The sequence below is a fragment of the Acanthochromis polyacanthus genome, chromosome 12 (assembly GCF_021347895.1).
Source record: "Acanthochromis polyacanthus isolate Apoly-LR-REF ecotype Palm Island chromosome 12, KAUST_Apoly_ChrSc, whole genome shotgun sequence".
Taxonomy (NCBI): Eukaryota; Metazoa; Chordata; class Actinopteri; family Pomacentridae; genus Acanthochromis; species Acanthochromis polyacanthus.
Genome location: NC_067124.1, coordinates 14,670,500 through 14,697,735, shown reverse-complemented (window position 1 = coordinate 14,697,735; position 27,236 = coordinate 14,670,500). Strand labels below are relative to the sequence as shown.

At 39.3% G+C, this 27,236-nt stretch overlaps 2 protein-coding genes across 8 annotated transcripts in view; one reads left to right on the top strand and one right to left on the bottom strand.

Moving 5' to 3' along the window:
• The first annotated feature begins 13 nt into the window (after positions 1–13).
• On the top strand, positions 14–11,018 carry entpd3 (ectonucleoside triphosphate diphosphohydrolase 3). Its single transcript, XM_022205199.2, has 10 exons — positions 14–188; positions 4,111–4,248; positions 4,644–4,761; positions 5,028–5,187; positions 6,867–7,026; positions 7,150–7,377; positions 7,993–8,256; positions 8,343–8,453; positions 9,117–9,254; positions 10,123–11,018. The coding sequence occupies exons 2-10, from the start codon at positions 4,114–4,116 to the stop codon at positions 10,309–10,311; spliced, it is 1,503 nt and encodes a 500-aa protein (XP_022060891.2). The 5' UTR covers positions 14–188; positions 4,111–4,113; the 3' UTR covers positions 10,312–11,018.
• Positions 11,019–12,197: 1,179 nt separating this feature from the next.
• The window catches only part of LOC110958594 (RNA-binding motif, single-stranded-interacting protein 3), a 134,160-nt gene continuing 119,121 nt past the window's right edge, over positions 12,198–27,236 (bottom strand). For 6 of the 7 annotated variants that reach the window (XM_051957003.1, XM_051957004.1, XM_022205195.2 and 3 more), the window contains 5 exons: positions 25,354–25,404; positions 16,836–16,952; positions 16,286–16,372; positions 15,578–15,702; positions 12,198–14,555 (listed from right to left, as the gene is read on the bottom strand). In XM_051957003.1, coding sequence (XP_051812963.1) covers positions 14,552–14,555; positions 15,578–15,702; positions 16,286–16,372; positions 16,836–16,952; positions 25,354–25,404 — 384 coding nt within the window. In that variant the 3' untranslated portion in view covers positions 12,198–14,551. Of the gene's footprint in view, positions 14,556–15,573; positions 15,703–16,285; positions 16,373–16,835; positions 16,953–25,353; positions 25,405–27,236 lie in introns of those variants that run through there. The other variant, XM_051957005.1, reaches the window with a different exon arrangement.

Genomic DNA, 27,236 nt, shown 5'->3' with positions numbered 1-27,236 from the left:
CACTCTCAATTGTGTTATGCTACACCACTCGTGTTCCTGTGGGCCAGTCACTCTTTAGATCTCTCAAACTCACAACACCTCCTTTACTCTCAGCCCGTCTTCCTTTACTGCTCTCCTGATTCTTCATCCCTTCTTTAGAACCATCTCACTCCCTCTATCAACCAGGATCTACAAACCAGCTCTTCAAGGTAAGAAACAAGCAGATTTCTTCACATGGTCTCATTTACCTGTCAGTAACAACATTTCTTTTTCTTTTGCCCAAATGATTAGTTAACACAAGTGAGTTTGTTTCATTGTGTTACTGTACTGTATGATTCCATTAAATTTGCTGGAATGTGAGCATATGATACTGCCTCCACACCTTTATGAGCACCAGTCCATACAAGCAGAGGCAAAAGCATGTGTAAATAATATGAGTTATCTGACTCCCAGCTGCACACAAGAGTTTTTAAAGGGAAACTGCCGTCTTTGTTGAAGCTTTAATGCAAATTTTAGGCTGACCGATGATTTCATTCTGTTATCTTGACACAAAGCATTTAGCTTATCTTGTGCAGGAAATTGTGAGCAAGATGGGGGTACTGTGGTTCTGCCTGGTGGTGGACAGTAGAGAGCAGCGCATAGTGTTACCAGCGTGTGGTTTTGTTGCAGGCTGGTAAGCTGTAATAAAAGTACCGGAACTGTGTGCATCAAGTGATTTCAAAACCGTTCAGAGTGTCAGCATCCTGTAGAAGCCAGTCATCTTCATTTAGGAGCAAAAATGTTAATAGTATCTTATTCAAGTAGAAATATTGTGTTCTGATTTATTTTGCTTTTGCGACTACAATCAGTTAAATTGCACTAAATATTATTGCACTTTATGTTTTTATTGCAAACCAGAAGACCGAAAGAAAAAAGTGTGAAAAACAAAATTACAGTAAAATACTAAAAAAAATACAAATACTAAAACTAGAAAAAAATGTTGAAGTGGGCAATTTATTTAGTAGTGCACACACTGTTCACATACTTAAGAAAACACACAGTCCTTGAGAGTTGCTATTTGAAGAATTCGATAACTAGTTTGTAACTATGACAGTGGGCGGCCACACAAATTCATTTACACAAACAACACTGATTAATGGTTAGACTGTCCAGCCATTAAAGCACGAGGTCAGTGAACTCATTCTACTCTGTGTGTTCAGATAATTTTGTCTTTATGTGACTCTTAAAAGAAGAAAATGACAAAACAATTACTTCCTCAACAGGTGCAGATGAATAGGTTTTGTATATTGTGTTCAGACAGACTGCAAACATAAGGCTTCAAGTTCAAAGTAGTATGAGTTAGAACATGTTCTGTCTCTTTCCCTGCGGTGCTGAACAAAATGTTAAGATCATACATATAAAGAAAAGCCACCCAAAGTTCAAAACATCGTTAACTACATCACACACATCTGTAAAGTGTTAAACAGACCAAAGGTAACAACCGTCAGAAACATGAAACATGCTTGTTGACATCTACTGGCTTGTAATCACACCTTGACGATCTGGTTGTTTTCACAGAAGTTGCTGTGGTAACTTTAACTGCTGTAATTTGAAAGAACAACAAATACTGACACCACAGCGGTTTTACAGATTGTCACCAAGGCATGAGTTCAGTATTATTTTGGGATATACACATCTTAAAAAGAAAACTTCACTTTAAAATAAAAGTTAAGGAGATAGATAGAGATTAGGAACATAGAACTGTGATTCTGCTTAAACCACCAAGTGTCTGATTGTCTGATAAAAGCTCTTTTGTCATGGCTGAGACAGCATCACCTAATAACTACTGACACATGGCTGTAATTACAATGCCGACAAGCCACTGCTGAAAATAGCAAGATATGGCAGTTTAAACACATTTAGGCAAAGGCTGATTAAATAATATATTCAGATTTTATTTAGTTTTTACAACTCATTTCACTGTTTTCTTTATTACCAAAATAAGGTTTGCTAGTTTGGAATATATTCTGTCTTTGCTATTACATAACATGACATGACATTGCTAGCTGCAGTTTCAAACTAATGATAGCATGCAGAGATCACAAAGACAGACACTGAAGACATAAGAACTGCAGGAAGAATCAACTATAATAGACAATTAGAATAGAAAAAGGAGTGGTGAGCTCCAGGTGTGCGTGTGTGTCCATGTGTTACACATGCATTAAAAGTTTGTGCGTGACCGGTAATTGCAACCTGTAATTGCAGCCATACTGTGATTCCGTGATTACATGAGAAATAGACGTAGGAGGCCGCTGGAACAGGAACAGTCCAGAATATGAGAAAAGGTTTTTTTTTAAATTTTATTTCATCTCATCAAAGCCTGCATTGTGCATCTGCAATGAAATGTGGTTTTCCTGTCACTGACTATATACACAACTCAGAGCAGTTTCTGGCACGTAATGTTTCTGAACAAGATCAAAGTTTGACATTGTTATGTGAGCTATCACAGATTGCGGGCTTTGGAAATAAATAAATGTGAACTTTATGGACTAAGCTGATACAAAGATCACTGAAATCCAAATGGGTTAATTTAAAAACAAAAAAAACCGAAGTAAGGAATTAAGTAAAACAAAAGTATACAAAAACTATATGCACAAACCATAGGAGCATGGGAAGAACCCAGGCAGATAAAAAAGACAACCTGGCAACTAAGACAGGGAGAGACAAGACTAAGATGAGACACCAATGAGGATGTGGCAGAAAAGCAAAAAGGAAGGAAAAGCAGGAAATAAACAGCAAACACAACCAGAAACCATGACAGACTGAAACAGTCTTTCGCTGAGGTCAGTACTTTTTCCATGTGGCTGACATAAAGTAAAATAGAGACGAGTAATGCAGAACAACATTTAATGTTCATTGAAAGTTTTCCTATCATTTGGCATTTGTGTAGTATTGAAATGTGGCACAAACATGTGCTGCATACGTATTTAGCTCGTATACAATCCCTCTATGAGACACAGACGGGCGAGAAATTAAAACCCTAAACCTCTGACCCCACAGTGATGGGATCAGGCGGTTCTAATCTACTGAGGGGGACATGATTTGGATCCATTTGTCTTCTTAGAGGTCAAGAGGATCCACCTTAGGACAGAACATGTCTGTCCTGATGGGAGGGCACAATCGCTGAATGGCTTGAGGAGTGTTGAACTGATGTCAAACATGTGCTGATCAGATGTTAAAGACTTTAGAAAGACATTGGACCTAAGTGTTAGACAGTTCCACCACCATTAAATCAGCAGACACTTGTAGAATCAGCACAGAGTGGCCCAACACCTTATTAAAACACCATATGTTGGTTTTACCCTTATTATGTCACATGTTTGTATCAACAGTTCAGCCAGTCATTGTGGTGTGTGAACAAGATTTTCATTCATGCATTTAAGCCCAACTGCATCTACAACTGAAGTTACATAAGCAACGGATCAAGATTTTGCCTAAATATGCAAAGGTTTGCAGAGCAACTTCTGCATATTTCTTTAAGAGGAATATTTGCTTACTCATGAAGAATTGGTTCTGTAAGAGGAAAACAAATATTCTTGCTTCCTCTTAAAGAACTGAACAGTTTTGAGGGATTTTGTCCTTGTTGTCTGGAAAACCCTTTAAAATCTGATAATTTTTTTATAGTGGCAGGAACTGACAACTTCCAAATTTTTAAAAGAAGCCACACCTCAAATCCTTTACTTTCTCCAGAGAGGCTTAAGCTGAGACATGCTTGTATCCTCCTCTGCAGGTCACAGCAAGTTCCTACCCCATGTTATTGTTTTAGAAATTGCCTTTATTTATCTCACTGCAGTTGTCATTGCTTCTGACAAAAGGTTAGAATTTGAACTGCAAGAACACTTCAGATGACAAATCGCGATTGACGTTTTTTTTTCTGCTTCTGTTTTCATTCGTGAGTTTGTTTGACATTCCTTAGTTCAATAATACTATAAATGCATCCATTTTTTTTTCTGCTCAAAGTAAATTAAGTTCACTGTTATTGTTCAGCGTCACTTTTCAAGCCTCCCCGCACGTCACTGCTTTGAGAGCTAAGAAGCTTTTACTGAGAAACACTCTCCTCTCTCTCTCTTTTTTTAAACCCTGATTCAACAGGAAATGGCTTCGAAAAAGAAAATGGGCTACAAGTGTCGCATAGCAGTAGTGCTGTTTCTCTTGTTGGCCAGTATTGCTGCCCTCGTTGCTGTTGCTGTCATCCAGTATACCTGGAGCATGAAAGAGTACAGCTTACAGGTAAATGCACATGCACAAACGCTCATGTACGCACATTTGGTTATAGATCTGATTCATTCTGAGAAAGTAACAGTACATTGAAGGAAGTATAAACTGGGAACAACAAACTGGGGATGTGATGTCAAACATTATCCAGATGTCAGGGTCAGAAGAGGCTTTCTCATCATTAGGCCTGGTGATGAATATTGGTTGGGGCATATGGGTTCTGTAAAAAATCTTGAGACAATTTGAATTGTAATTGGCGCTCTATAAATAAACTGAAATTGAATTGAATTAACCATGTGTGGTCTTGGGTTGCGTCACAACAGCCTCTCTGCACTTTAATGCAACTTTTAGACAGGTCAATTAAAGAATGTGTCATTGTAATATGATTTTCTTTTCTTTTTTCATTTTAGTACGGCATAGTGATAGACTCGGGTTCATCTCGTTCCAATGTGTACCTGTATGAATGGCCGGGGGAGAAGCAGAATGAAACAGGAGTAGTGTCTGAGAAAATGAACTGTAGAGTGTCTGGTGAGTCACTGTTTCAACAACAAGGGAGCAAATTTTTACTTTTACATGCTTTTATCACAGAGTAAAAGATAAATACATGCTTGAAAAGATTATAAAATGAAATACCAAGTCGAGTGACTTTAAGTACAGCATATGTGACGGCATGAAGAGAAAAGTAAAGTCAAATCTTCCTGAGCACTTTTAAAGTTTGACACATGCTCTGTAAAACCTTAACAAATTAACAATGTCCTTAAAAGTAGGACTTCAGCTTGGCTTTGTGCTCACAGGTGTTCCTATCTCGGAGATGAAAGTTGACCAACAGAAAGATGCCGAAGCATGGAAAGGATTCAAAGCATGCATGGATGAAGTCAGCAAAGCCATTCCTGTTGAAAAACACAAAAACACGCCTCTGTTCTTGGGAGCTACCGCTGGAATGAGACTTTTACAGTGAGAAAGCTTCATTTTATATGCACCACATGTTTTTTTTTTTATTGGGTTTCCATTAACCCCCAGTGTTATATGTCCTCAGCCAAGAAACCAACCAGTACAGTAGAGCTGAAATGATTAGCAGTTTGTTGATTGGAAGATTTTTCCTTACAAACCAAACACAAAAAATTCACGTGTCCCCTTTTTAAACATGAATATCTGCTAGTTTTTTTGGATTATTATGACAGCAAAGTCAAGATTTGGGTTTTTTGACCGCTGCTCAGACAAAACAGATTGATTTGAATGTATTAACTTAAGTGAATAATTATGGGTGTGTTCCACTATTTTTGACATTTTATGCACTGAATCAATTACTAAATAAAAAAACTGTTACATCTATTGATAATGAATAAGGTGAATTAAACGTGAAGTAAGGGTTCATCTTCAAGACAAATGCCTCAAGATGGAGGACAATCACAGGTGATATCCACTGGTTAAAAAAAAGAAAAGTTGATTAAGAAAATAAAGTAAACAGAAACTGGTTAGAGTTCAAATCTGGGCTCTTGGGCATTTGCCCACTTTGCTGGTAATCCAGCCTTGGTTTTGTTCCCCCCACTGACTCACCAGGAAGTCTCAGCAGTACAAACATGTTTAGACTGCAGGCTGGGGCAAAATTCAAGAGCTCCGATTGTGGGAAGTCCACACATGCTGTCTTCTCACAGTAGTGTGTACTTACTGAGTGTTAAAGATCCTACAATTAATGCTGCGAGTACATAAGCTGGTTTGAACCTCTGTGTTGTGGTCACTATTTTTGTTAGTTGAGGAAGACACTGTTTTGTTTTGTTTGACATGTTTTTAACAGGAATCAAAATGTCTAATAAAAACATAATTTCTAAGGACGCTGTTATTAATGTTGGCATATTTATGTCATTTTTGTAAACACAGAAGTTAAGATGAGACGATCAGTATTACCGTCGTATCTGTATAATAAATGTGAACCTGGAGCCAGAAGAGGGTTAGCTTAGCTAAAATTAGCTTAGCATGAACACTGCAAGCAGGCAGTATAATTTATCATTTAAAGGCCTCCAAAAATAACACCTTAAGGGTAACCTACTGGACAAAGACTGCATTTTGATGTTAATTTGTGAGCTTCATTTCTGCTAGACTGGTTTGAATGTGCCTTTTGACACAGGGAGGCTTCAGATGTTGCATAAACAATTGAGTGGCATTGATCATCTCATTTCACTCTGTGCAATAAAGCAAACTAGATGAGCCCACAATAGAGGGCAGAACCACGCCTTCTTCTGGCGAAACCCCTGTCCTCCCTATACAACTGATGCAATATGTATCAATTTTGATCATCGTACGTATCTCCCTCCCTACTTGATCTGCTGACCTGTAACTCCACAGCTGAGCAGGGGACCTTAGACTGATCTTCAGTGCCAAGTTTGATTATCCTGACTTTAGCGGTTGCAGAGATATCGGACTGGACATAGCCACATACATACATACATACATACATACTTACCCAGCCAGATACCGCACCGAATGCAATAACCCCGCCGACGTACCCGTCGGGCGTGGTTAATAAATGCCTTTCCCAAAATTTTAAACTCTTTCTATGTTGATATTGATTATATTTCTGACTTGTGTTTCCAGTATGAGTTTTAATCTTGTGCCTTTTTCTGTTGTGCTATAAGTGAGAAAGATGAACAGAAGTCCAATGAAGTCCTGACAAGTCTCAAAGAATACCTGAGTTCACTGCCCTTCATGTTCCAAAACGCCTCCATCATTACTGGTCAGGAAGAAGGGCTGTATGGGTGGATCACTGTCAACTACCTGATGGGAAACTTTCTAGAAGTGAGACACCGGCATGATCTATTTGGTCTATCAAAAGAGTTTGTTTGAATGTGAAAATAGGGTCAAAATGCTACTTCATAAATATGATTTATAATATATCACCTTTTCTCAATTTATTTACAGAGAGACATATGGAACTCACTTGTACGCCCAGAAGGGGCAAAAACAGTGGGTTCCATGGACCTCGGTGGGGCATCAACACAGATTGCCTTTTCAGTCCAGGAGGCTCACAGTGGGCCAGACTACCTGCATGTCAAGCTCTATGGTTACCCCTACAACGTCTACACACACAGCTTCCTCTGCTATGGCAAGAATGAGGCTGACAAGAGGGTTCTTGACAAAGTAATCCAGGTAAACAACTGGGCCTGAGCCTCCTATATGTTTCTTTGTTCCCGTCAAAGTGCACAAGACACTGAGAATGTCTGCTTTTTTCTTTTTTTCTTGCATGCATGTGCAAGCCAGAGTCCATTAATGCTCAGTTAAGAATTGATTAGTGGACACTGCTGCCCCTGAGCTGCTAACAGGCAAGAGGATAACAGTCAAGGAAGCATTATATCATTAAGGATATTGATTGAACCATGAATGTCGTCAAGCTTGTCTGCGAAAAATGCATTATTTCTGGCAGCTCATAGCTTCATTCTTGAAACTAATAGTAATCCAAGCAGGGGAAATATGCTGTGCTGTGAAATCATGTAGTGGGTATAGATTTGCTGCAACTCACCAGTATATTCCTTAAAGCTTGTTTTCACATCAGGAAAATGCCTGATTTAAACAATGGTTGATGTATAGTTACACAGAGATGGTGTGTCTCTAAATGCAGAAGGAATACTGTCCAAAGTCTTTCCTCTTATCACATCCTCCCATGCTTTTTCCTGTGCTTCTTTTTTTGTTTATACCCCAGTGCTGTTTGTTATCTCATCCTCTGTTTCTTCTTTGACATTTTCTTTTTTTCTTGTCATGTTCCAGGGATCATCTGACCCAGCCTACATAATTAACCCCTGCTACCCTGAAGGTTTCAATATCACCATGAAGGCCTCGTCCATTTATGACACAGAGTGCACAAAGAAACCCCAGAACTACAACCCAGATCAAGAATTTTTCATGGTCGGAGTCGCCAACTCAGACGGCTGTGAAAGCATCGTGAAGTCGATATTCGATTTCAAGACTTGCTCCTCATCACAGTGTTCCTTCGACGGGGTCGAGCAGCCACCGGTCACCGGAGATTTTATGGTAATGCAGAGAAAAATACAACACAGTGGAGCAAGCAGACAAAAAATGCAAAATAACATATGACATGTTTCTATTGTTCCTGCCAGGCGTATGCCGGATTCTTCTACACTGCGAGGGCCCTGCTGATGAACGGCTCAACTGATCTGGATCAATTCAACACCTCAGTTAGGGCCTTCTGCCACACACATTGGACAGTGGTAAGTTTTTCTTCAACTTCTGGAGGAGAGGAAAAGGCAGGACAGAAGGGTGAAAAGGATAAGGAAGGAATTAATATTGAGGTGAGGAAACAATAAGTAAAGAAAAAGGTAGAAGACAGCAAAAGAGGCAGAAATGAACAGAAATTGTACTTCCACAAGATTACCAAGTAGAAGAGGTTTTGTCCCAAGGTGATTTTTGTTTTTCACCTGTGCTGACATCATTCTCTGTGGTTTGTTGAACTGTATGACAACATTCTCTTGGCAAGAAAACCAAGGTTAGCTAACGGTTGCGCTCCCACAGCCTTATATTTGCATTTGTTGCTGTTAACTTGACATCAAAGTGTTTTTACTGCCAATTTAACTTGCAAAATAAAACTACGTGCATTAAACATGTCATATTTGACAAAACTTCAGATCCTTTAGAAAAGCAAGCACTGTTAAAAAAGCATAGAAAGTGTAAAAAAATCTATATGTTTGGAGGGGTGGATGGAGTTTTTTTTTTATCTAAACTGTAAACTGAAGTCAGTCTTGCTCATGCCATCTTATCTTGGTCTTGTCTTGACCACAGTGTTGACATTTTGTTGATAGCATTCAGTATACTGCATCATTGTTAATCGTAATCACAAGCTAAACTGATTGATTGATTGGTTCTCTTCTTTTCAGCTGAAGCAACAAAGGGCATGGATTTCTGAAAGATACCTCAGGACTTACTGTTATGCAACTCACTATATCCTCACTTTGCTGGCAGACGGATACAAGTTTGATGAAGAGACCTGGAAAAACATTTACTTTGAAAAAGAGGTTGGTGGAACCAAAGGGACACTCGCACGCATCCTGCTCTTGTCTTTTACACAACTATGAAGCCAGTGCACTGTACCAAAATTGTATTTAAGAAGAATATGTCCAGCAGTAATGTACTGAGAGCTGTTGTGATTGAACTACTTGGGCATTTACATCCTTTAGCGTACATAAATCAGGCCACCCACTGGGACTGAGATGGATGGATGACATACTTATCATCTGTTCTCAAAAAGCCGATGGCAGAGGGAAAGCCGTGCAATTTATGTGTTGACAAAGGAACTCCCTCACCGAAAGGGGATTCCTGGTCTGTGGCATTCCTTATAACTCTCGTGAGTCTTAAAGATAATAGCGCTTACAAAGTCACGCATTATAGTCCCAGTTTCCAAATTGCAAAGAGGTCAGCCTTTAGATACAAGACTAGACAAGAGTGTTCCTCAACAGCTGGCGATGCTCCAATTTCCAACAACTGAATTAGTGTGCTCTGTTTAAAGCCTCCAGGGGATCTTGGAGTCTGATGGTAATGGCTTCTAATAGACCCAGCTCCAAAACAAGTTTTTTTCTTTGGGTCTTATGACTCACTTTTGCCTTCGAGCTGTAATTGTGAACTTCATGCATGAACAGGAGGACAGTTTGAGACTTTCAACATCTCCAGACATCTTCCGATGCATTGATATAATGGCAGCACTGACATGACCTCTTCTCTTCTCTTCTCTTCTCTTCTCTTCTCTTCTCTTCTCTTCTCTCTCTTCTCTTCTCTTCTCTTCTCTTCTCTTCTCTTCTCTTCTCTTCTCTTCTCTTCTCTTCTCTTCTCTTCTCTTCTCTTCTCTTCTCTTCTCTTCTCTTCTCTTCTCTTCTCTTCTCTTCTCAGGTAAAGCAAACCAGTATAGGCTGGAGTCTGGGCTACATGCTGAGTCAGTCCAATATGATCCCGTCTGAAGTGAAATACATCAACCCCATGACAGACCCTGTCTATGCCGGCCTTATCTTTCTATTTTCAGCACTAATCATTGTAACTGTGGTCATAGTTTTCATCTTCTTCGTTCGCAACTGCTGCTGAGAGTGTAAGTTACAACAAAGTGGATCATCTGCCACTGAAAGCCTCGGGGCAGCTGAAGCTCTGTTAGTGGCTGCAGAGCGACACTAGCATGTGTCGAGGCACTTGTACTGACAGTTACTAATCAGAATGTCTTAGCTTGAGCCATTAACTGCTTTATTTTTGAGTCTAGCTTTGAGTTACCTTCAGATGCGAGATAGCAAACAGCAGCTCTAGAAAAGTGTTTTTAAAAAAAAACAAAAAAAAACTGTTCACTTTGTACCTCAGGGAAGCTTGAAAAGATTTAAGTAGTTTGTTTTTGTTATTTTTTGCACTTAGTTGACTGTGATCAACCAAAGGGTGACACAGTTGTTGTCTGAATGGCAAACAAAAAGAGCAGCCAGAGACGCCCATGTGCTTGTTCTTGTTGCACATTGTGTAATCTCAAAATCGCCTCTCTATCTCAAAATGAGATTCTATATGTGCATTCACACATGAGTGCTGAGATGGACCCCTAGGCAAGAGCATGCGTTATTTACTCACCTACTAACTGTTTTTCTTCTTGTATTATACGTGTATTTGCACTGAATGCATCTGCAAACAAATGGTAGCATTTCTCCACAGTGTACTTTTTTATATTGTGTATGAACTCTCTGACAGCCATAGCTACACAACAATACTCAACATTTATTAAACAAAAACCTCCCTAATAAATAATGTATTGAATGTGCCATGTGCCGTTGTTTCATTGTTTCAGTACATCTGTCATGAATTCATACAAGGTCTTTACGGTGTATTGATACAGAATTAATAGCTTCAGATTCAATTATTGAAGAAAAAAGCATTGCTACAACAGTCTTTAGGTGATCATAAATGCATTATATTTACTTGTGTTGTTACTGGGAAGGCTTTCATTCTGAACTGAGTATTGTATCAATATTAGTTATACACACTGGTTGGTTCATTTGTTCAATCATTAGAAAAAAGATCAGAGAGAAAAATCACTGAAGAATTTTAAGAAATGTCCACACTGATAACCTCTATATAACTATTTTTCATGGAAATAAAGACAATTGATTACATCAACATGCAGCCTTGGACGACAGAGTTATCGATATGTTTCCATAGATGTAAAACTTTGATTACAGTATTAGATTTTATTTCAGTTTTTTTTGGTATTGATTCCATTTTTGTCAGTCTTGGAAGTGAGAAAACCTGAGACCACCTACCTTCAGTCGTGACTGAGAGCAATGAATCTGGATTCCTGTTGGAGCTGTGTGTAAAACACACGTCATATATTATGTTACTTTTTCTGACATTGTATTGCCCTTTCCTTGTGGCAGTAATATATATGAAAGGAATCATTCCATTATGTAGTAAAAACAGGAATATGTATACGAGGAAATCTAACTGAATAACAGCTATGTGAGTGTTTTCACATCAGACTCTCCTTGGACAGCATTCTCAGTTAATACTGTTATCACTGCAGTGGAGAAAATAATGCACGATTTTCATTTGATGCATGGCTTTTTGTTTCTCCTTTTGTAGAAATAATATCCTTCTATTCAGTAGGTATATAAAAGATGATCTTCTAACTGCATCTTTTGTTCTTGTTGCTTCACAGCCTGGCTTACTGACAAATTTCCGTGAGCTTGGCATAATAATTTAATAGTAACCTAAAAATAAAACAGAGTGACTACTTCTTTTAAACTATTTCATTTACCAGCAGAGGCAAAGTGAAGGTACTAATATGCCTCTAGATCTAAATACCACATTTATCAGCACAAAATCCCTGGAGACATCTTCAAACAGTACACATACACACTTAAACCTTTCACTTATTCAAATAACAACAGTGCTCTCTAGTGGTAACCTCCAGAGTTGCACCTGCAGAATACACAAGGTGAATATTGACTGTTTGAAATATTTTTTATTGAAAGTTTTGTCTAAAAAGAAAACAAAAAACAAAAAAACAAACAAAAAAAACAAAAAGGTACATTTGAAACTACAGCAATATCCACTGGTTCTACAGACACTCTCAAAATCACAATTTGAAAGACATGGGAGGCATGTGACCAAGCAAATAAAAAAATAGCATCATCAAAGTTATTTCTGTTGCATCTTCTTTTACACACCTGTACAAAAAAAGATCTCATAAATATTACTTTTGTTCTCGCTTTTCTCTACTCTCTTTCTCTCTCTCGCTCTCATTTCAATAATTTATTTTCCACTAGAGGTTTGTATCTGCTTGATTTTGGTTGAACCACGCGTTTTCTATGTCCGTCTGTCTCCATTAGCTTCCTTTCATTGGTGGAGGGTCAGGTGGGCGGCTCTTCGAGGGTGTGACCTCAGAACCAGTGTCAGCCACTTAGAGTCAATATAGCATTTCCTTTTTTTGTTTTGTTTTTGTATTTTGCTCTCAGCTGATGCACTCAATAATGCAGGTTCCTATTCATTTTACCTTCACCCTGGCTGAAAATGGTCACTTACTGCCCTTCTGGACACCCAACACAAGACGACCTCAATCCCCAATACTGAAAAGTGTTTAGCAGCTCACACATCATAATCAGTTCTCAAAAAAGACAAAAAAAGGCAGCAAAAAAAACAAAAAAACAAAATCTCCTTATCTTTTTAGTAGAATATACGTAAGCTGAAATGATTTTGCTCTACATAAATGCCCTTTCCTCTCACAGAGATCAATGACCTGCTCAGTGGCTTGTGTTTGGCAAGACAGCGACATGAAACAGTTTGCTGCATGGATTATGCATTTTGAAATGCAATGAAGAAATCTAGAGCATTTTGGGAAGCAGTGATCATGAGTGTTCGCGTCCCAGTGTTGGCATTTAGGATGGAAGGTCGGTCAATGCAGCCTGAGGAGGATGGAGTCGAGTGTAAGTTTGGAAAGTGCACACCAATGTTCCACAGGGTTTCAGATCTCTCAGCAGATGTAACGGGGCCGCTTTAGATCAGCGTCACATGACAAACAAAACATCTCACCCGGTTGAGGCAATTGTGTTAAAAGACCTACTGCATGTTCTCATCTCACACATCGACAGCATGACAAGCAAGGAAAAAGTTCGAGTGAAAAAATAAAGAAAAAGCAACACAAGGAAGATCTCTTCACTACCTAGTTTCTTCATCTTTGGTATAAAATATGCCACCTGTAGGCTGCGTTTGTTCAACAGTTAAGAAAGACTCGAGAAACTGTCAACAGTTTTACTAAAACTATTGCTTTTTGCACATTTAAAAATCCTAGCGTTTTTTTTTTCTGCTTTTTTTGTCAAAGTCAGAAAAGTTTCTTTTTTTTTCTTTTCTTTTTGCAGTGAGACAAGCAAAGCAGGCAAAGCAAAGACCTTTCAAAAAGCAATCAAAAACTAGACAACTGAAAAGTACAAATGAGGTGGAGAGACAGAACGTTTTATCCTATGATTAAACTAAACTGCGCTTTCCAGGAAGCAGTGGCTTGACCCTTCCACAAGTCGCATTAAAGATTTTTTTTTTCTAACCAACCAACATCAGCTGCACTGCACCACATAATTTAAAATCATTTTCATACAAATACAACCTTTTTTTTTAAAATCCTGTACAGATAGCTTTTTAGATTTAATCTCTGAGGCTCTCAGAAACCTCTCATATCATTCAACCACTCAGTTTTTTTTTTAACAATTTCAACACTATGGAAACTTTTCCCAAACTTTGAGAAAATTAAGGCAATAAAGATTTACGAAAACATTGATATTCTAGAAAACTACTCAAATAATAAAAAGAATGAAAATAATGTAGCTTAATATCAAAGGAAGACAGCCTGGCTTCCTTCTTTTTTTATTTTTATTTTTTTTAATAAAAAGGTCTGAAAATCTACCTGCACATTCAAATGTTCTTTTTTTCTGTACAGCTTATTGGTTGAGTTTAGATTTCAGTCTATGTCTTCTCTTTTTCCTTTGGAGGCAAAGTTCAGTCTCAAGGTGAAAAATGATAAAGTCAAAGTTGCAGACTGCGATTGATTTCATTGTCCTCTAGTTCAGCAAACCATCATTTGTTTAGTCTTCTGTCTTTTTCTTGGTTCAAACAGGTAAGAAAGATAATTGATTTTTTTCTTCATTTTGTCTTTTATTTGGTGCCTGTGCACAGTGGAAGCATTCTCTCCTCAGTGTTGTCCATGTCACCTCTGATTTTTAGTCCCGTTTCGTTTTGATTCTCTCGGTGTCTCCAGCGCCTCAGTGCAGTCCTTTTGAAGGCAATGCAGCGATGATTCCTACCAATCTTATCTAAAGAAGACAGAATAGTCAGTGAAAAAGGGGCAACTGAAGAAACTGTGGACAAGGTTACTATTTCCAAGCAACATTTTCTATGCAGCTATGTGTAAAGGAAACCACCAACATGTTATCGAGAAGGCAGAAAAACAAGATAAAGACCAAGAAAGACAGAAATAGAAGGGAGCCTTTCTATGTACACTTTTGTCCTTTCATCATCATTTATAATCAGAAGTATTAGACAGATCTTACAACAGTCATACACAGTGAATTAAACACATTTCATGAAGAGATTAATGGTATATTTAATGATGCATGCCCTTATGAAGGAATCTTTTAAGGAACAGACTGATTGTTTTTCAAGTCAGTTCATGAATAAATACTATTTTTCAGAACCTGTTGTTCAAACTGGACACAGAAACATCCCTTCTTAATTCCAGCATATGTGTTGGGGAAAGTTCCCAATCCTTGCAGGAAGAGGAAATTTTGTACTAAAAAGGTGATAGCTTTAAACTATATATACTATATTGCTTACTATATTAACTTCAGATGTACTTTGCATAAAATAAAGTGCAATATACACTGAAAATGCATCAAGAATGGATTTTCCAGGATGATATTAACCTTTTACAGCGAGCAAAATCTGTTTCAGTGTCCTTATGAGCAATTTGTTTGTAGACAGACTGTAAACTTATCATTTACAAATTACTTTATTTAGTTGTATTTAGAATAGCTTCTTTCTGTTTGACCTGACAACTCTACCAAAAAGAAACATGCATCTCTTATCTAAGCTATCCCATAATGTTTTGCTTACTGTCAGAATCTCACTTTGGCGTCCATTTTTCTTTCTATTTGCCCTACAATTCAATAGAACTGTTGCTACTGTCTTTGTGAATGTAAAGCAGTGGAACAAAACTTGGATAAAACCTGCAATGCAGCTGATACTGCACAGCAATATCTCTATCTATCTGTAGCAGCTGCAAAAGGAGACTGTGGGGAAAAAAAAATATATACAGACTTCTACTCTTTGCACTCACTTAGTCTGCTGGTAAGAGTAGGCTGTGGCATGATCTCCTGTGTTCTCCATTGATAAAGGCTGCTGCCCGCTGGTGTCCTGTGAGGAGGGGGCAGCTGTCTGCGGAGAAGGGTCTGTCACCACGCCCTGACCACAAAGTTACAGAAACAACATCAGATATGAAGTCTTATGTCACTACACGGTTTAATTTCAAACTTGCAGCTGCGGACCAGGAAGGTAAACTGAGGACTCTTCATTTCCCCATAACACTGAGATACAGAGTGCTCCAGCAATTTACGAAAGACATAAATTCACTCTCCATTTTTTAGAGGTGATAGGTTCAACTGCGTCAGACAGGCTCCATTTAATTGATGCTAATTTTAGTAAGAACTTATGAAACTGGCCTCTGGGAGTTTGGCATAAATTAATTCTCTTCCTGAGCTATACAAAGCGTCAAATGCTAAGTGACACCGATGTTTCAGAGAATACTTTCACAAATTTGCAGTTTTCATTTAATAAGAGCACAGCAATTTTAAACTACATCAACACTTTAGTAGAGTCCATCTAATGTCAGAGACAGAATATGAGAGGTTATGGTGTAAAATTAGTTCTACACACAATCTGACATTCGTTTTGCAACTTTTCACTTATTGTAATAATTAATGAAACCCCTTTTTGCCCTCAATGGTTTACTGACTGAATTTGGTAAAGAGCTTGTTTTAGTCCTTACGTCCACTGTGATGGCAGAGGCAGGCACTGCAGTGTACTGGGGAATGTAGGTTCCTTGCATAGGAGCAGTCGCTGCAGCAGGCATGTACTGCAGAGGCAGAGGGAGGGGCAAAGACAGTACGGTAATATAATATAGGAACAATGATATGTCCTCCAAAATATCTGGATTAAAAGCACCACCTAGGATGAGAGTGCTGCAACTACTTCAGCTGTGTTTCAGAAGTAATAAAAAAGCAGCAAAACAAAAAACAAAACAACACAACAACTCAAGAACATGTCTCAAAGAATAATCTTAAAAGTACTCAAAAAAAAGAAGACATTGATATATTTTTCATTTGACAAGAACATTACTTCATCCAGCTGTGTCCCAAGGTCAGTGCCCATTTCAGACTTTAAACAGAACGGGACATTTTCCAGCTTTGCAATGTGTCTTTTGCTCTGACAAGGTCATTGAAATCTCTACAGGCTAATTATATTGAATATATTACTGGTCCAAAGATAAACAAGCATGCAGAGCAAGATGAGCTGGAGAGGATAAAGAGGAGACTTACGGCGCCGGTGGGGCCCAGAGACAGGTGGTTCATCTGCTGGGTGAGAGGAGCCATTACACTGGAGGGGTGAAGGGACAAACTGGGCTCGATGGCGGCGGCTGGGGTGATCACAGCACCCTGAGGCGGGAAGAAAGACACATGACCAGGCAGGTTACAGCGACTAAATGGTTCTACCAGTCATTAAGCATTAAACGACAAACAACCAGTGGAGCCAGTTTCAGTAAGAGAAGGGAAAGGGAAACTGAAGTGAAAGGAACATGAAAGTTAGAAGAAAAATCAGCCAGGTAAATGAAGAAATGATCTTAAGCTAAAACTAAACTAAAAACCTCAAACTAAGCTTTTACAAACAATGGGGGGGATTTGCAGGTAAAACTTGGGCTGGGTAAGAGTGAACAAAAATCTGAAGGGATGGGGTTTGACATTTTGATAAATAACAATAAATAAAAATCACTTTCTTGCTGAGACTTCAGTGAAAAAACTGATATCACTAATGCAGAATGTTAGCTAGATGGTTAGCTTAACAGAATTGAAAAGTAATAGAAGTTCACTAATTAGCATACTGGGATATGTTATTGCAATACTGTGCTCTAAGTCAAGCTAACTGGGTTTATGGTTGCAACCTAGTATTTTTTCCTTTGAATATGACAGTGGAATCAATCTTTTGGTAAGAAAGAAAACTATAACATTTTTAAAATGAAAACAATTGATTCATAAAGTGTTCATATGCCCCATTATGCACACTTTCTTGTGTTGTAGGATTAATTTTAGAATGATAAACTGCTTCCCTTCAGCTGACACTCAACAACTTGGAATGACAACCTGCAGATCTGGATGAGGACGCTGGACATTTGGAGAGAGCTCGGAGTGAAGTTACTGCTTTTCATCACGTCTTCTATAGTCAAGCATGGTGGTGGCAGCATCATGCTATGCGGGTTCTCCTCATTAGCTGACACATAAAGACTAAACAGGTGAGGGAAGGTTGAATGCACGCAAATACAGAGAGGTTCATAAATCCTTCTCCAGAGCATAGAGTCAGGGGCGACAGTTCACCTTTCACTGTGACAATATTCTGAAGCATATAAACCAACACTGGAGTGGCTTCAGAAAAAAAAGTCTGTAAGTGTTCTTGAGTTGCCCAGTCAAAGCCCAGACTTCTACTCCACAGTGCATCTATGGACAGACCTGAAAATGGCAGTTCAGACACTTTCTATTCAATCTGATAGAATATAAGTTGATAAGCTGCCCAAATCATGGTGTGAGGAGCTTCTAGAGACTTACACAATAAGATCTGAAGCTAGCACCTACCAAAGGGGTTTTTACAAAGTGATAAATTGAAGCATATTTTTGTAATTGAGATAATCATTTTTTAGGAGGTCCAAATTTGCAAACATTCTAAAATCATACGTTTACATTGTTATTGTGAGTTACTGAGTGAGCAGAAATGTCAGTTTAGTCAAATGAAAATGACATCTACGGAAAAATAAAGTGTGCAAAAACATATTTTGAAGCAACTGTACTTCTTTAAATGTATTACGAAACAGCATTCAAGTAAAGACAGCCCAAACTGTGAATTATCACACCAAAAAATGTGTCTGTGTGTTCACTGCAGTGGGAAAAAGTATGTCTTTTAAGCTACGCAAGTCAAGAAGAAATGTTTAAGACAGAAACACTGAGCTAGAAAAGGTTGTTTCGACTTCCAACTTAGTTAAATTTGATGACTGCAAATGGTCTGACTTTGTACATGGAAATTCAACCAGTCAGCCGGCTTGCTAGGCAGGCTTGACAGAACATGCTGGTGAATGGCGCAGACAGGCTTTTACTGTAAATCTCCTCAAAGTGAAGGGCTTTGATGCAGCCTAACACCTTGATACGCTGAGCTACTTCTCCAGTACAGCTCTGCTACAGCCTCAACAGCTCTGTAAAGATTTAATAGGAGACTCCTCACACTGTGTGCTGAGATGCCTGGCAACGTCCCTGCAGCGGTAAACACAGCTCATTTGTGATCGCTGTTTAACCAGCCTACACTTCCCATGAGCACAGACAGCATCAGTGGATATGTGTCAGTATTGCTCCAGAGAGCAGTCAGCACCTCCACAGCTACATGTTGAGACAGGATGTTAGAAGAACACAGGTATTAAATTGTGGCACTTTAGGCTCAGGCCCAGCTGTCTGCCGGTTGTCATAGCAGCTCTGTATCTGCAGGGTTTCACAGGGAACCTCGCAGCAACACAAGCACATATAAGCAAACACATACCAAGTGATGAAAGCTCGAGCTATTTCTAGTGCTGCTTTGATCGCATACAGGATGTCTGAGTTGTTCGCATTTGAGAATCTATAAGTTAAGATCCATATGTCCTGCAGGCTTCACAGGAAGACACAGGCACACAGCAAAAATAGTAAGTGAACTATTTTTGAAGAACATCAACCCATCAGGAGTTGATCCAAGTATTTCTCAGATTTGGAATTTTCTTAGAAGGACAGTGACGGCAAAGTTCCTTCAGGTTCTGCAGCTAACCCAAGCGTGCAGGGAAAGCATCAAGCAAAAAAATAACTTTCAGCTGCATAGTACAAGTCAAAGAGAGAATGAGGAAGGGGTCATGTGTTGCTGCATCAGCTGGGGGCAACTCAGTTTTGCTGACAGGTAAGATATGCCAGTGAGAGCATGTTAGCAGCTTTATAATTCACTGTATCACTAATCAATGTTCAGCCCAACAATAATACCACCTGCCTAATATTATGCAGGTGTCTTGCCGCCAAAACCACTTTAACCTGCCAAAGTATGGATGAGGAACCTCTGTGGGTGTCCTGTGGTGTCTGGAATCTGGATGCTAGCAGTGGATCCTCTGGGCTTTGGGGTTGAGGGCCTCCATAAATCTGCTTTGTTTCTGCTCATTCCACGGATGCTTGCTCAGATCAAGATCTGGGGAGTTTGCTGGTCAGGTCAATGCCTTCTGCTCTTCATCGTATTACTTTGGTTGTTTCTTAGCAGTTTTTGCAGTGCCTGTGGAGTTGGTCTGGAACAGTGTTTAGGTAGCTGGTATGTGTAGAAGTAACATGAGATGAATGCCAGAACCCAAGGTTTACCAGTAGAATAGTTCAGATTGCATTTACTTCACCCATCAGTGGTTCGAACGCTTGGGCTGATCAGTGTGTAGCTTATGATACACTTTACTTTGTAACAGTGACATCATCTAAGGACCAACCTAGAGAATTGTGGTGTACTCCCGCCAGTGGCACTGATACACTCTGACATCTTTTACATCTTGCGCTTTAGAAAATGGATGTAAAGAGCGAGTGCTGATACGATAATAAAACACCCTGCTTTATCATCTATTTTCATCTAAATTTGATCACAATTCAGAAATAGTATTCAAAAAGTCTTGAAAATAGTAAATATGGCATAAATCCATTAGGAAAATGGTTACTGAGGTAACAGATCAAAGGAGAAGCAGTCCTTTTCTTCTTTTGCAGCTTGATTAGTCTCCCCCTGCTGGCTATTAGAAAGAATGTAGGAGTAAGACACGTATTTGAATTCTTTTCATCAAATTTATGAAGCCATGTCTTTTTTTGTTTTGTTTAAATCTCAATCATTGTGGAAACTCGTACACAAACTTCAATTCCAGTTCCCCAGTGATCCAAAAACGGATGCAGAAATGCTCTTACCGGTACATGTGACAGCTGTAGTTATTTATAGAACATCAGTAATCAACATCAGTAATATCTCACTTATTATTAAACATCGGGATGATCGATGATTAATTGATAGAGCTCATTTTGAAATAGACTTTAGGAAGCACTTTCCAATCCAGGATCAAATGAAAATAGCTTTAAGAGGAGAGTACAACTAAAATGTCAATTAAAAGAATAATATATCAGTCAAAAAAGTGTATAAATACACCTCTGAATGTCATTTCACAAAACAAATAGCTGGCGAAACTGGCACACAACAAAACAAATAGGGTTTTACTACAAGGTAAAATCTTTTTTTTTTCCAAACTAGAGATTTATTTTATGCCTGGACAGGTGAAACGTAAATTTACTTGTCTAAAGAACAGTTGAGTGCTCCCTCTCCTGACTGTTGCCTTCACAGAGAGATCAGTTTGAAGAACAAATCAGCAGAAATGCACTGTACTCAGCATCACAAGCGAATGAGCGATAAATGCACACGCATATTGTACATCTCCATCCACACACTGAAGCATCAACAGATCTACTCACAAACCCACACAAAGCTTTGGCTCAGGCAGGTAAATTTACCAGCCAGAATCTAGCTAATACCCGAGCTATTCATCCATCTAAATAATACGTTCTCCCTTTTAATGACTTCTTATCCTCCTCTACTCTTTCTCTCGCTTAATCCAATCTCACAGCAGGTTTCCACGCTGAGAGAAAGCTGCATAAAGAAAAAGGAAACCCACGATGGCTAACTGTCTGCTCTGATTTATAGCTGTACAAGTGTTAAATTTACTATCTCTGCATGTGTCTGCATGCGGTCACTATGCTCCAGCTGTTGTGAGACGAATTTAATTGCATGTTGTAGAGTTAGTGTGTGTCTTAAATGTTTTCAGTGCATCAGACATTTTCCTGGGCTAAGCAGTAACTGAGTACACAAGACAGACAGTTATCTTTTGCCTGAGGACAGGAGAAGAAAAAAAAACACATCCAAAATCTGCCTCAACTTTGAACTCCCTCTTCTTCTCCTCCCTGTCTTTTCCTGTCACTTTTCCATTAGAGAAGAGAAGCTGACTAGCTGAATGCTGCAGGCACTGTGCAGCATCAAACACACTGTATTAGTGATAATGACACCCATTTATTGAGAAACCCACTAACTGCTGCTTTTCTGACAGCAGCTCTATGTATGTGAGCATGCAAAGAATGCGAAGCGGCATAATTTGTTCTCTCTTAGGTAGTGTGCTCTGAAGTGCAGCTGTTTGTAAAATCCCACAACTTGATTTTCCAAACTGAAGCCACACCCTCTTTCTCTGTCTCGGCTTTATTTATTTATACATTCATTTATTTGCAACTCAAGAGCACACGGGGTTTTACAGGACTACACAAAGCAGAAACACAAGTACTGCACGGTTGCAGTCTCTAAACACGCACCCTCAGGCATGCACGGGTGACAGTTCTGCACACGCAGGGTCTCAGCATTAAAAAAGAAACAAAGAAAAACCTGAGTGTTGTGCACTACATGCAGGCTCAGATACGTAGTGAACTGTGCTTTCTTCCAGCATTCTTCAGCCCCCTTTGTCTCCTCAAATGGGTTTAACATGGCATTTTAACTCAGGAAGATCTAAAATCCCAATTCTTCGGATGTCTTATTACAGCCCTCCCCAATAAGCCGCCTTCCTTGTCTTTCTTGCTATGCATGGTTAGGGTAATGCATTCATTTCCTGTAGGGGGATTTGTGAGTAATTATGCACAAAGACATCCTCTCACTAATTAAGATGTAAAGACAGGGAGTTCAAGTAATCTGGGCATTCCACCAAGGCTCGGAAACGCACATCCTTACGGCACTCCACTGTGTGTATAGGTGTGTTTAATGTGAGTGTGTCTGAATTAGTCTGAGAGTGTGTACTTGCGCTGCGTGTAAATACAGTTGTGTGAGTTCGTGTAGATGGAGCTTTATTCCTCCACTGGTTTTAGCTCTCTCATTTTAACCTTTTAATAAGAGCCATTCATTTCTTTACTAACTGTCCGTCTATTTGTATTTGAGACTAATAAATACAGAGTCAGAGGCTTGTAAATCTCAAACTGTATGATGGACTGTTGACTGAGTGATTAACGGGGCCGCGCACGTGTGCGTCAACCCAAATGTGTCAGTGAGTGCACAACATTAATCAAAGTTACCAGTTATTAACTGCGGTGCAGCAGTGAGGAAGCCTCTGCTGCCATAGGAACAGAATTAAGCCACTGTGTCTCTCTCAGTCTCCCTCCCCGATGCAGCTTTAATTTGCCAAGCTCTTCTGTATCCAGGAAATACAATGACTAGCCTTCGCCTTTGTTGTCTAACAGGGATTTTGACTATGCAGAGACAAGGCTGGGGAACAGGCGCACACAGCCCAGACATGCTTTTGCAGCAGTTGTTTTCTCTGCTTTGTTCTTGATTTATTCTTTGTAATCCCTTCTTTCCTCTCCTTCCCCTGCACCAGCCTCTCTCCCCTGTCCTCTCTCTGTCAAGTTCTCTTATTTATCTATTTTCTATTTCTCCAAACCCTCATTCTCTCTCCCCTTCTCTCGCTCTCCGTCTTCTCCCAAGTCTTAGGAAGTCATATCAAGCGGCCTGCCAAATAATTAGATGGGACATTTGTTTGAAAACACATTTACAGACGGGCATTATCCACTCTCACAGACATAATTTTAATCAGATATGACAACAGAATGTGTTTAGGATTTGCCAGATAGACACAAAGAGGAAAACAGATAGGAAGAGAGAACAACAGCGAGGAAGCGACAGAATTTTGAACATGTTTAACTGCTGTGTTCGTTACAATTCCTCGGTGCATGGCTGATGTACCATATCTGTGCTGCCTCTATCTTTAACCACCCCTGCAGCGGACAATTTCAATGGTGCATAACTGAATTTTACAGGTATAAAACATCGAGGCTGGCAGGAAACCAACCCACCAACATGATAGAAATCTCAATGATAACATCTGTCTTGACTATTGTCTCTTGGTAGGTGAAGCTGACTTTATTATCTAGAAAAATACCTAAAGGACAGGAGCCTGCTGTACTATAAAAAGTATTCCTTCATTACGGAAACACTAGAAGGAGACGGTGTCATCATAGCTGTCGACTTAATGTAGTGTGACTGAAGGCTTTATGGTCACGATCACTAAAATTCCTACTGTGTTGTGCACTTTTCTCTATTGATGCCTTCATTTCCTGATTGACAGAACAGTGGGGCATTTTCAGGGCAATTAAAACCCTCATGTGTAAATGTTAAATGCTTCTTTTACAGGCTATTTCAACTTTTTTTTACAGTTAATGTAAAAATGACTGATAAGGGAACTGTGAACTACAACTGAATAAATGTTTAAGAGGTGATTAAAGTTTATTTTCATCTCAAGCACTTTCAAGGTTACTGTAACATGAATCTACCCTGCCTATGATTTTCTAATCCACCGGCCCGGCTGCACTGAGAAGTAATCAACTTGTGAGCAGGATTGAACTGCTGAGGCCAGACAGAGCAACACTGCACCTCACTCCTTCCGCTAATTAAAGACAGCACTCTGGACGAAGGTGCAGAGATTTTATACTGTTTGCTAGAAGTTGTTACTGACTCAGATCCAGGCTTTGCATTAGAGTGAAGCCTGTGTGGGCTCCATCGCTTGCTCCTATAGCTGTATACGGTCTCTGGATGAAAGGAGGCAAAAACCTTGAAGTGTGCATCAAGGTTACGTTCGTGTTTCAGAGAGTAGGAAAACAGAGAGGAGGATTTGTGGGTGAGTGTAGGTTTATAGTGTGTATTGACTGTACACCTACACTCAGAGTCGACATTGCATATGTGACTGTACACGTGAATATATGTGGGTGTGTTGTAGCAGTTGTGTTTCAGTCAAAGTTGTGTGTGTGTGTGTGTGTGTGTGTGTGTGTGTGTGTGTGTGTGTGTGTGTGTGTGTGTGTGTGTGTGTGTGTGTGTGTGTGTGTGTGTGTGTGTGTGTGTGCGTGTGCATCTGTTTGTGCTTTTCACACTGTAACTGAAAACTAACAGATGTGCTGATGCTTCAAACCAGACACCAAGCAGATTTGTCTACTTCTGCAGTGGGTTATAATGTATTCTGGCAGTATTGTGCACTGATATTTTGATAAAGCTAGTATATGTTTCACTGTATGAATCTGATCACACATTATTAATATCCATAATGTTAAAACGGGAGGCCTGTTTTTTGGTACCTTGCAGTTTCATTTCAGACCAGCAGGGAGCAACCTTCTATTATAGATTTTAGCGTTGGCTTCCCTGAGGTGTTCAGCTGCTTGGAGGAGGCTGTTCACAGGCTGATTCAGCAGAGGAGGGCTGAGATGTAGGGCTATATATTTTTTTATTGGTCTGACCGAAGTTTGGCTCTTATAAAATACACTTGTTGGAAATCTGAATATCATTTTATTGCATGGCTTTTTGCAATCTCAGTGATTCAGTCACTCATTTGTCCTTCAAGGATTTGCTAGTGTCATATTGTCAGTGCTATCAAATGATTTTTGTTTCTATTAAACTAAAGATTAATTTGATGAGAGAGAAAATAGAATATATAAATATGGATACATAAACATGTACATATGGCAGTTTCACTGACATTCACAAAAGTAAATATTCAGCACATTTTGAAAGTTTTCAAATGCTCAGACTCAGAAGTGACACAAGGAATAAACACTGAGACTTTCTTACACCCAAATATGACAAGCAGGAATGTGGTATAAAAACAGTCAGTGAAAAGGGTTGGAGAAAGAGAGAATGACTCCACTGGGAAATACTAACACATGACACAAAAAAGGAAAGGCTGGTTGATAAACTTACTGTAGGTTGCATAACATACTGTTGATGTGGCATCCAAGATGTACTCTGGACCTGTGAAGAGTAAAGGAGGAGAAGCCGAAGCAGAGGTGACGACAGCAAGATCAGAGATGACGAAGTATATAGAAAGAAGAGGGATGGAGAGCAGGACAAAGGGAAGGACAAGAAAAATAAAGTAATTAAAGAAGGAGGGGACGGGCATGAGTAGGAGGATGCAGAAGGGAGGTCAGGAAGAGATGAGAGGAAAGGGAAGATCAAAAAGAAGATAGTTAGAAGTGGGTAAGGAATTGAGAAGGAGACAGCATAAAGGAGGACAATTGCAAGACAGAATGACAGGAAGGGAGTGAAAATGAGAAAACCAAAGAAGAGAAGAAAGAAAATGAATCATTAGCACAAGTCTTTACAAGCCCATTTCAGAGCCTCAGTCCCTGCGGCAGCATGTCTTAAAGAATATCACAGCAGTAACTGAGGGTCCACTATACTGTATGTTATGTTGTAATTATAGGAGGATATGAAGACCACAGAGAGCAAAACAGTCTAACAATTACTGCTTCGTAGTGAAGGTTTCATCATCAAAGCCTGTCTTGGAAACAAATCACTACTTTCATCTTGTCCTGCTGAGGACTGCTCAACCCTAACATGAGGAGAAACAAGTCCCTGAAGGCCCCTTTGTTACATGGAAGATATAGTACACATGTATACTCTCAGGCAATAACAGACCGGTCAGCCACAACATTAAAACCACTGACACTGAGCATGTGGATACAGCGCAAAGGCCTGCTGAGAAACTTTTATGTAGATGTTACTTTGACATGTACTGAGCACTTCAACATTGCTCCGGATCAAGCACAGCCCGACATAGCAGCAGCCTCTCCCAGTAGGAAAATGATCCGATGGTTCTAATGTCCTGATCGACTTATTTTGTCCCCGATCTAATTAATTTAATATTTGCTATCTGCTGACACAGAGAAAATTAAAGTTTTCCAAATTAATCCAGTGTAGACGCTTGACACCTACATAGCCCTGCAAAGCATTGAGGAAAAAAAAGCATTTCTGAGCGGTTTCTTAGTGTTAGTTGGTGGTTACGAACTTTCTGGAGGGCACTGTCCGAAATTTAATTTTGAGAAAGCTCCAAATAACAGCGAAAACCTGTTTTCTCTACAACAGCAATGTATTTCTCATCCAGCATGATTCCATTTGGTGTTTCCTTTTATTAGGTAGTGCATCAAATTGGTAACACTGAATGCAATGCTGTTACTACCACCTCATGAAATATTATAAGGGGCTGTTGAATTGCTTTTGTTTGTAAGTGTAAAATAGTTTCACACTCCACACATTTTAATGATTAACGACTAAGCAATTAATTACTGATATAACATAATAAGATATAATAATATATCAACAAATACAACAGAAGATGAGGAACATGAAAGTCTGAAAATGTACTATTAGCTGTAGGAGCATCTTACTGTTTAATAATGTAGTAACCTGGGGAGGGGCCTCGGCAAGTAGAGAGCATTGTGGGGGCTTAGCTAGCATCATTAAAAAGACTTCTGTGACGCTTAATGGTCTCCGGTCACTGCTCATGTATTTGGCACAAGCTGGGATTACTTAGGTCATTGCTTTTCTTTACAGAGGCAAACATAATAGTATTGCTTTTGCTGCATGTATCATCAGAAACGGCAGATCACCACAGGACAAAAGACCACTGTACTCAGTATTGATTACTGATTGATAATGCTGCCGATAAGATACAACATTGTGAAAGCGGATGTTAACAAAGGATCAGGCTTAGGTTTGTGCTCAGCAAAGCCAATCCTGATGTTTGAGATTGGATCAGCACATCTCTAGGTTTAATGCTGTTGCTGATCGGTGTGCACGTACAT

What these genes read in the sequence shown, in the direction of transcription:
- entpd3 (XM_022205199.2), top strand. Translation starts at nt 4,114, where the DNA reads ATGGCTTCGAAAAAGAAAATGGGCTACAAGTGTCGCATAGCAGTAGTG. An exon ending in TGAAAGAGTACAGCTTACAG is followed by an intron (nt 4,249 to 4,643) that starts GTAAATGCACAT and finishes TTTTCATTTTAG; the next exon opens with TACGGCATAGTGATAGACTC. An exon ending in GCTGGAATGAGACTTTTACA is followed by an intron (nt 5,188 to 6,866) that starts GTGAGAAAGCTT and finishes TTGTGCTATAAG; the next exon opens with TGAGAAAGATGAACAGAAGT.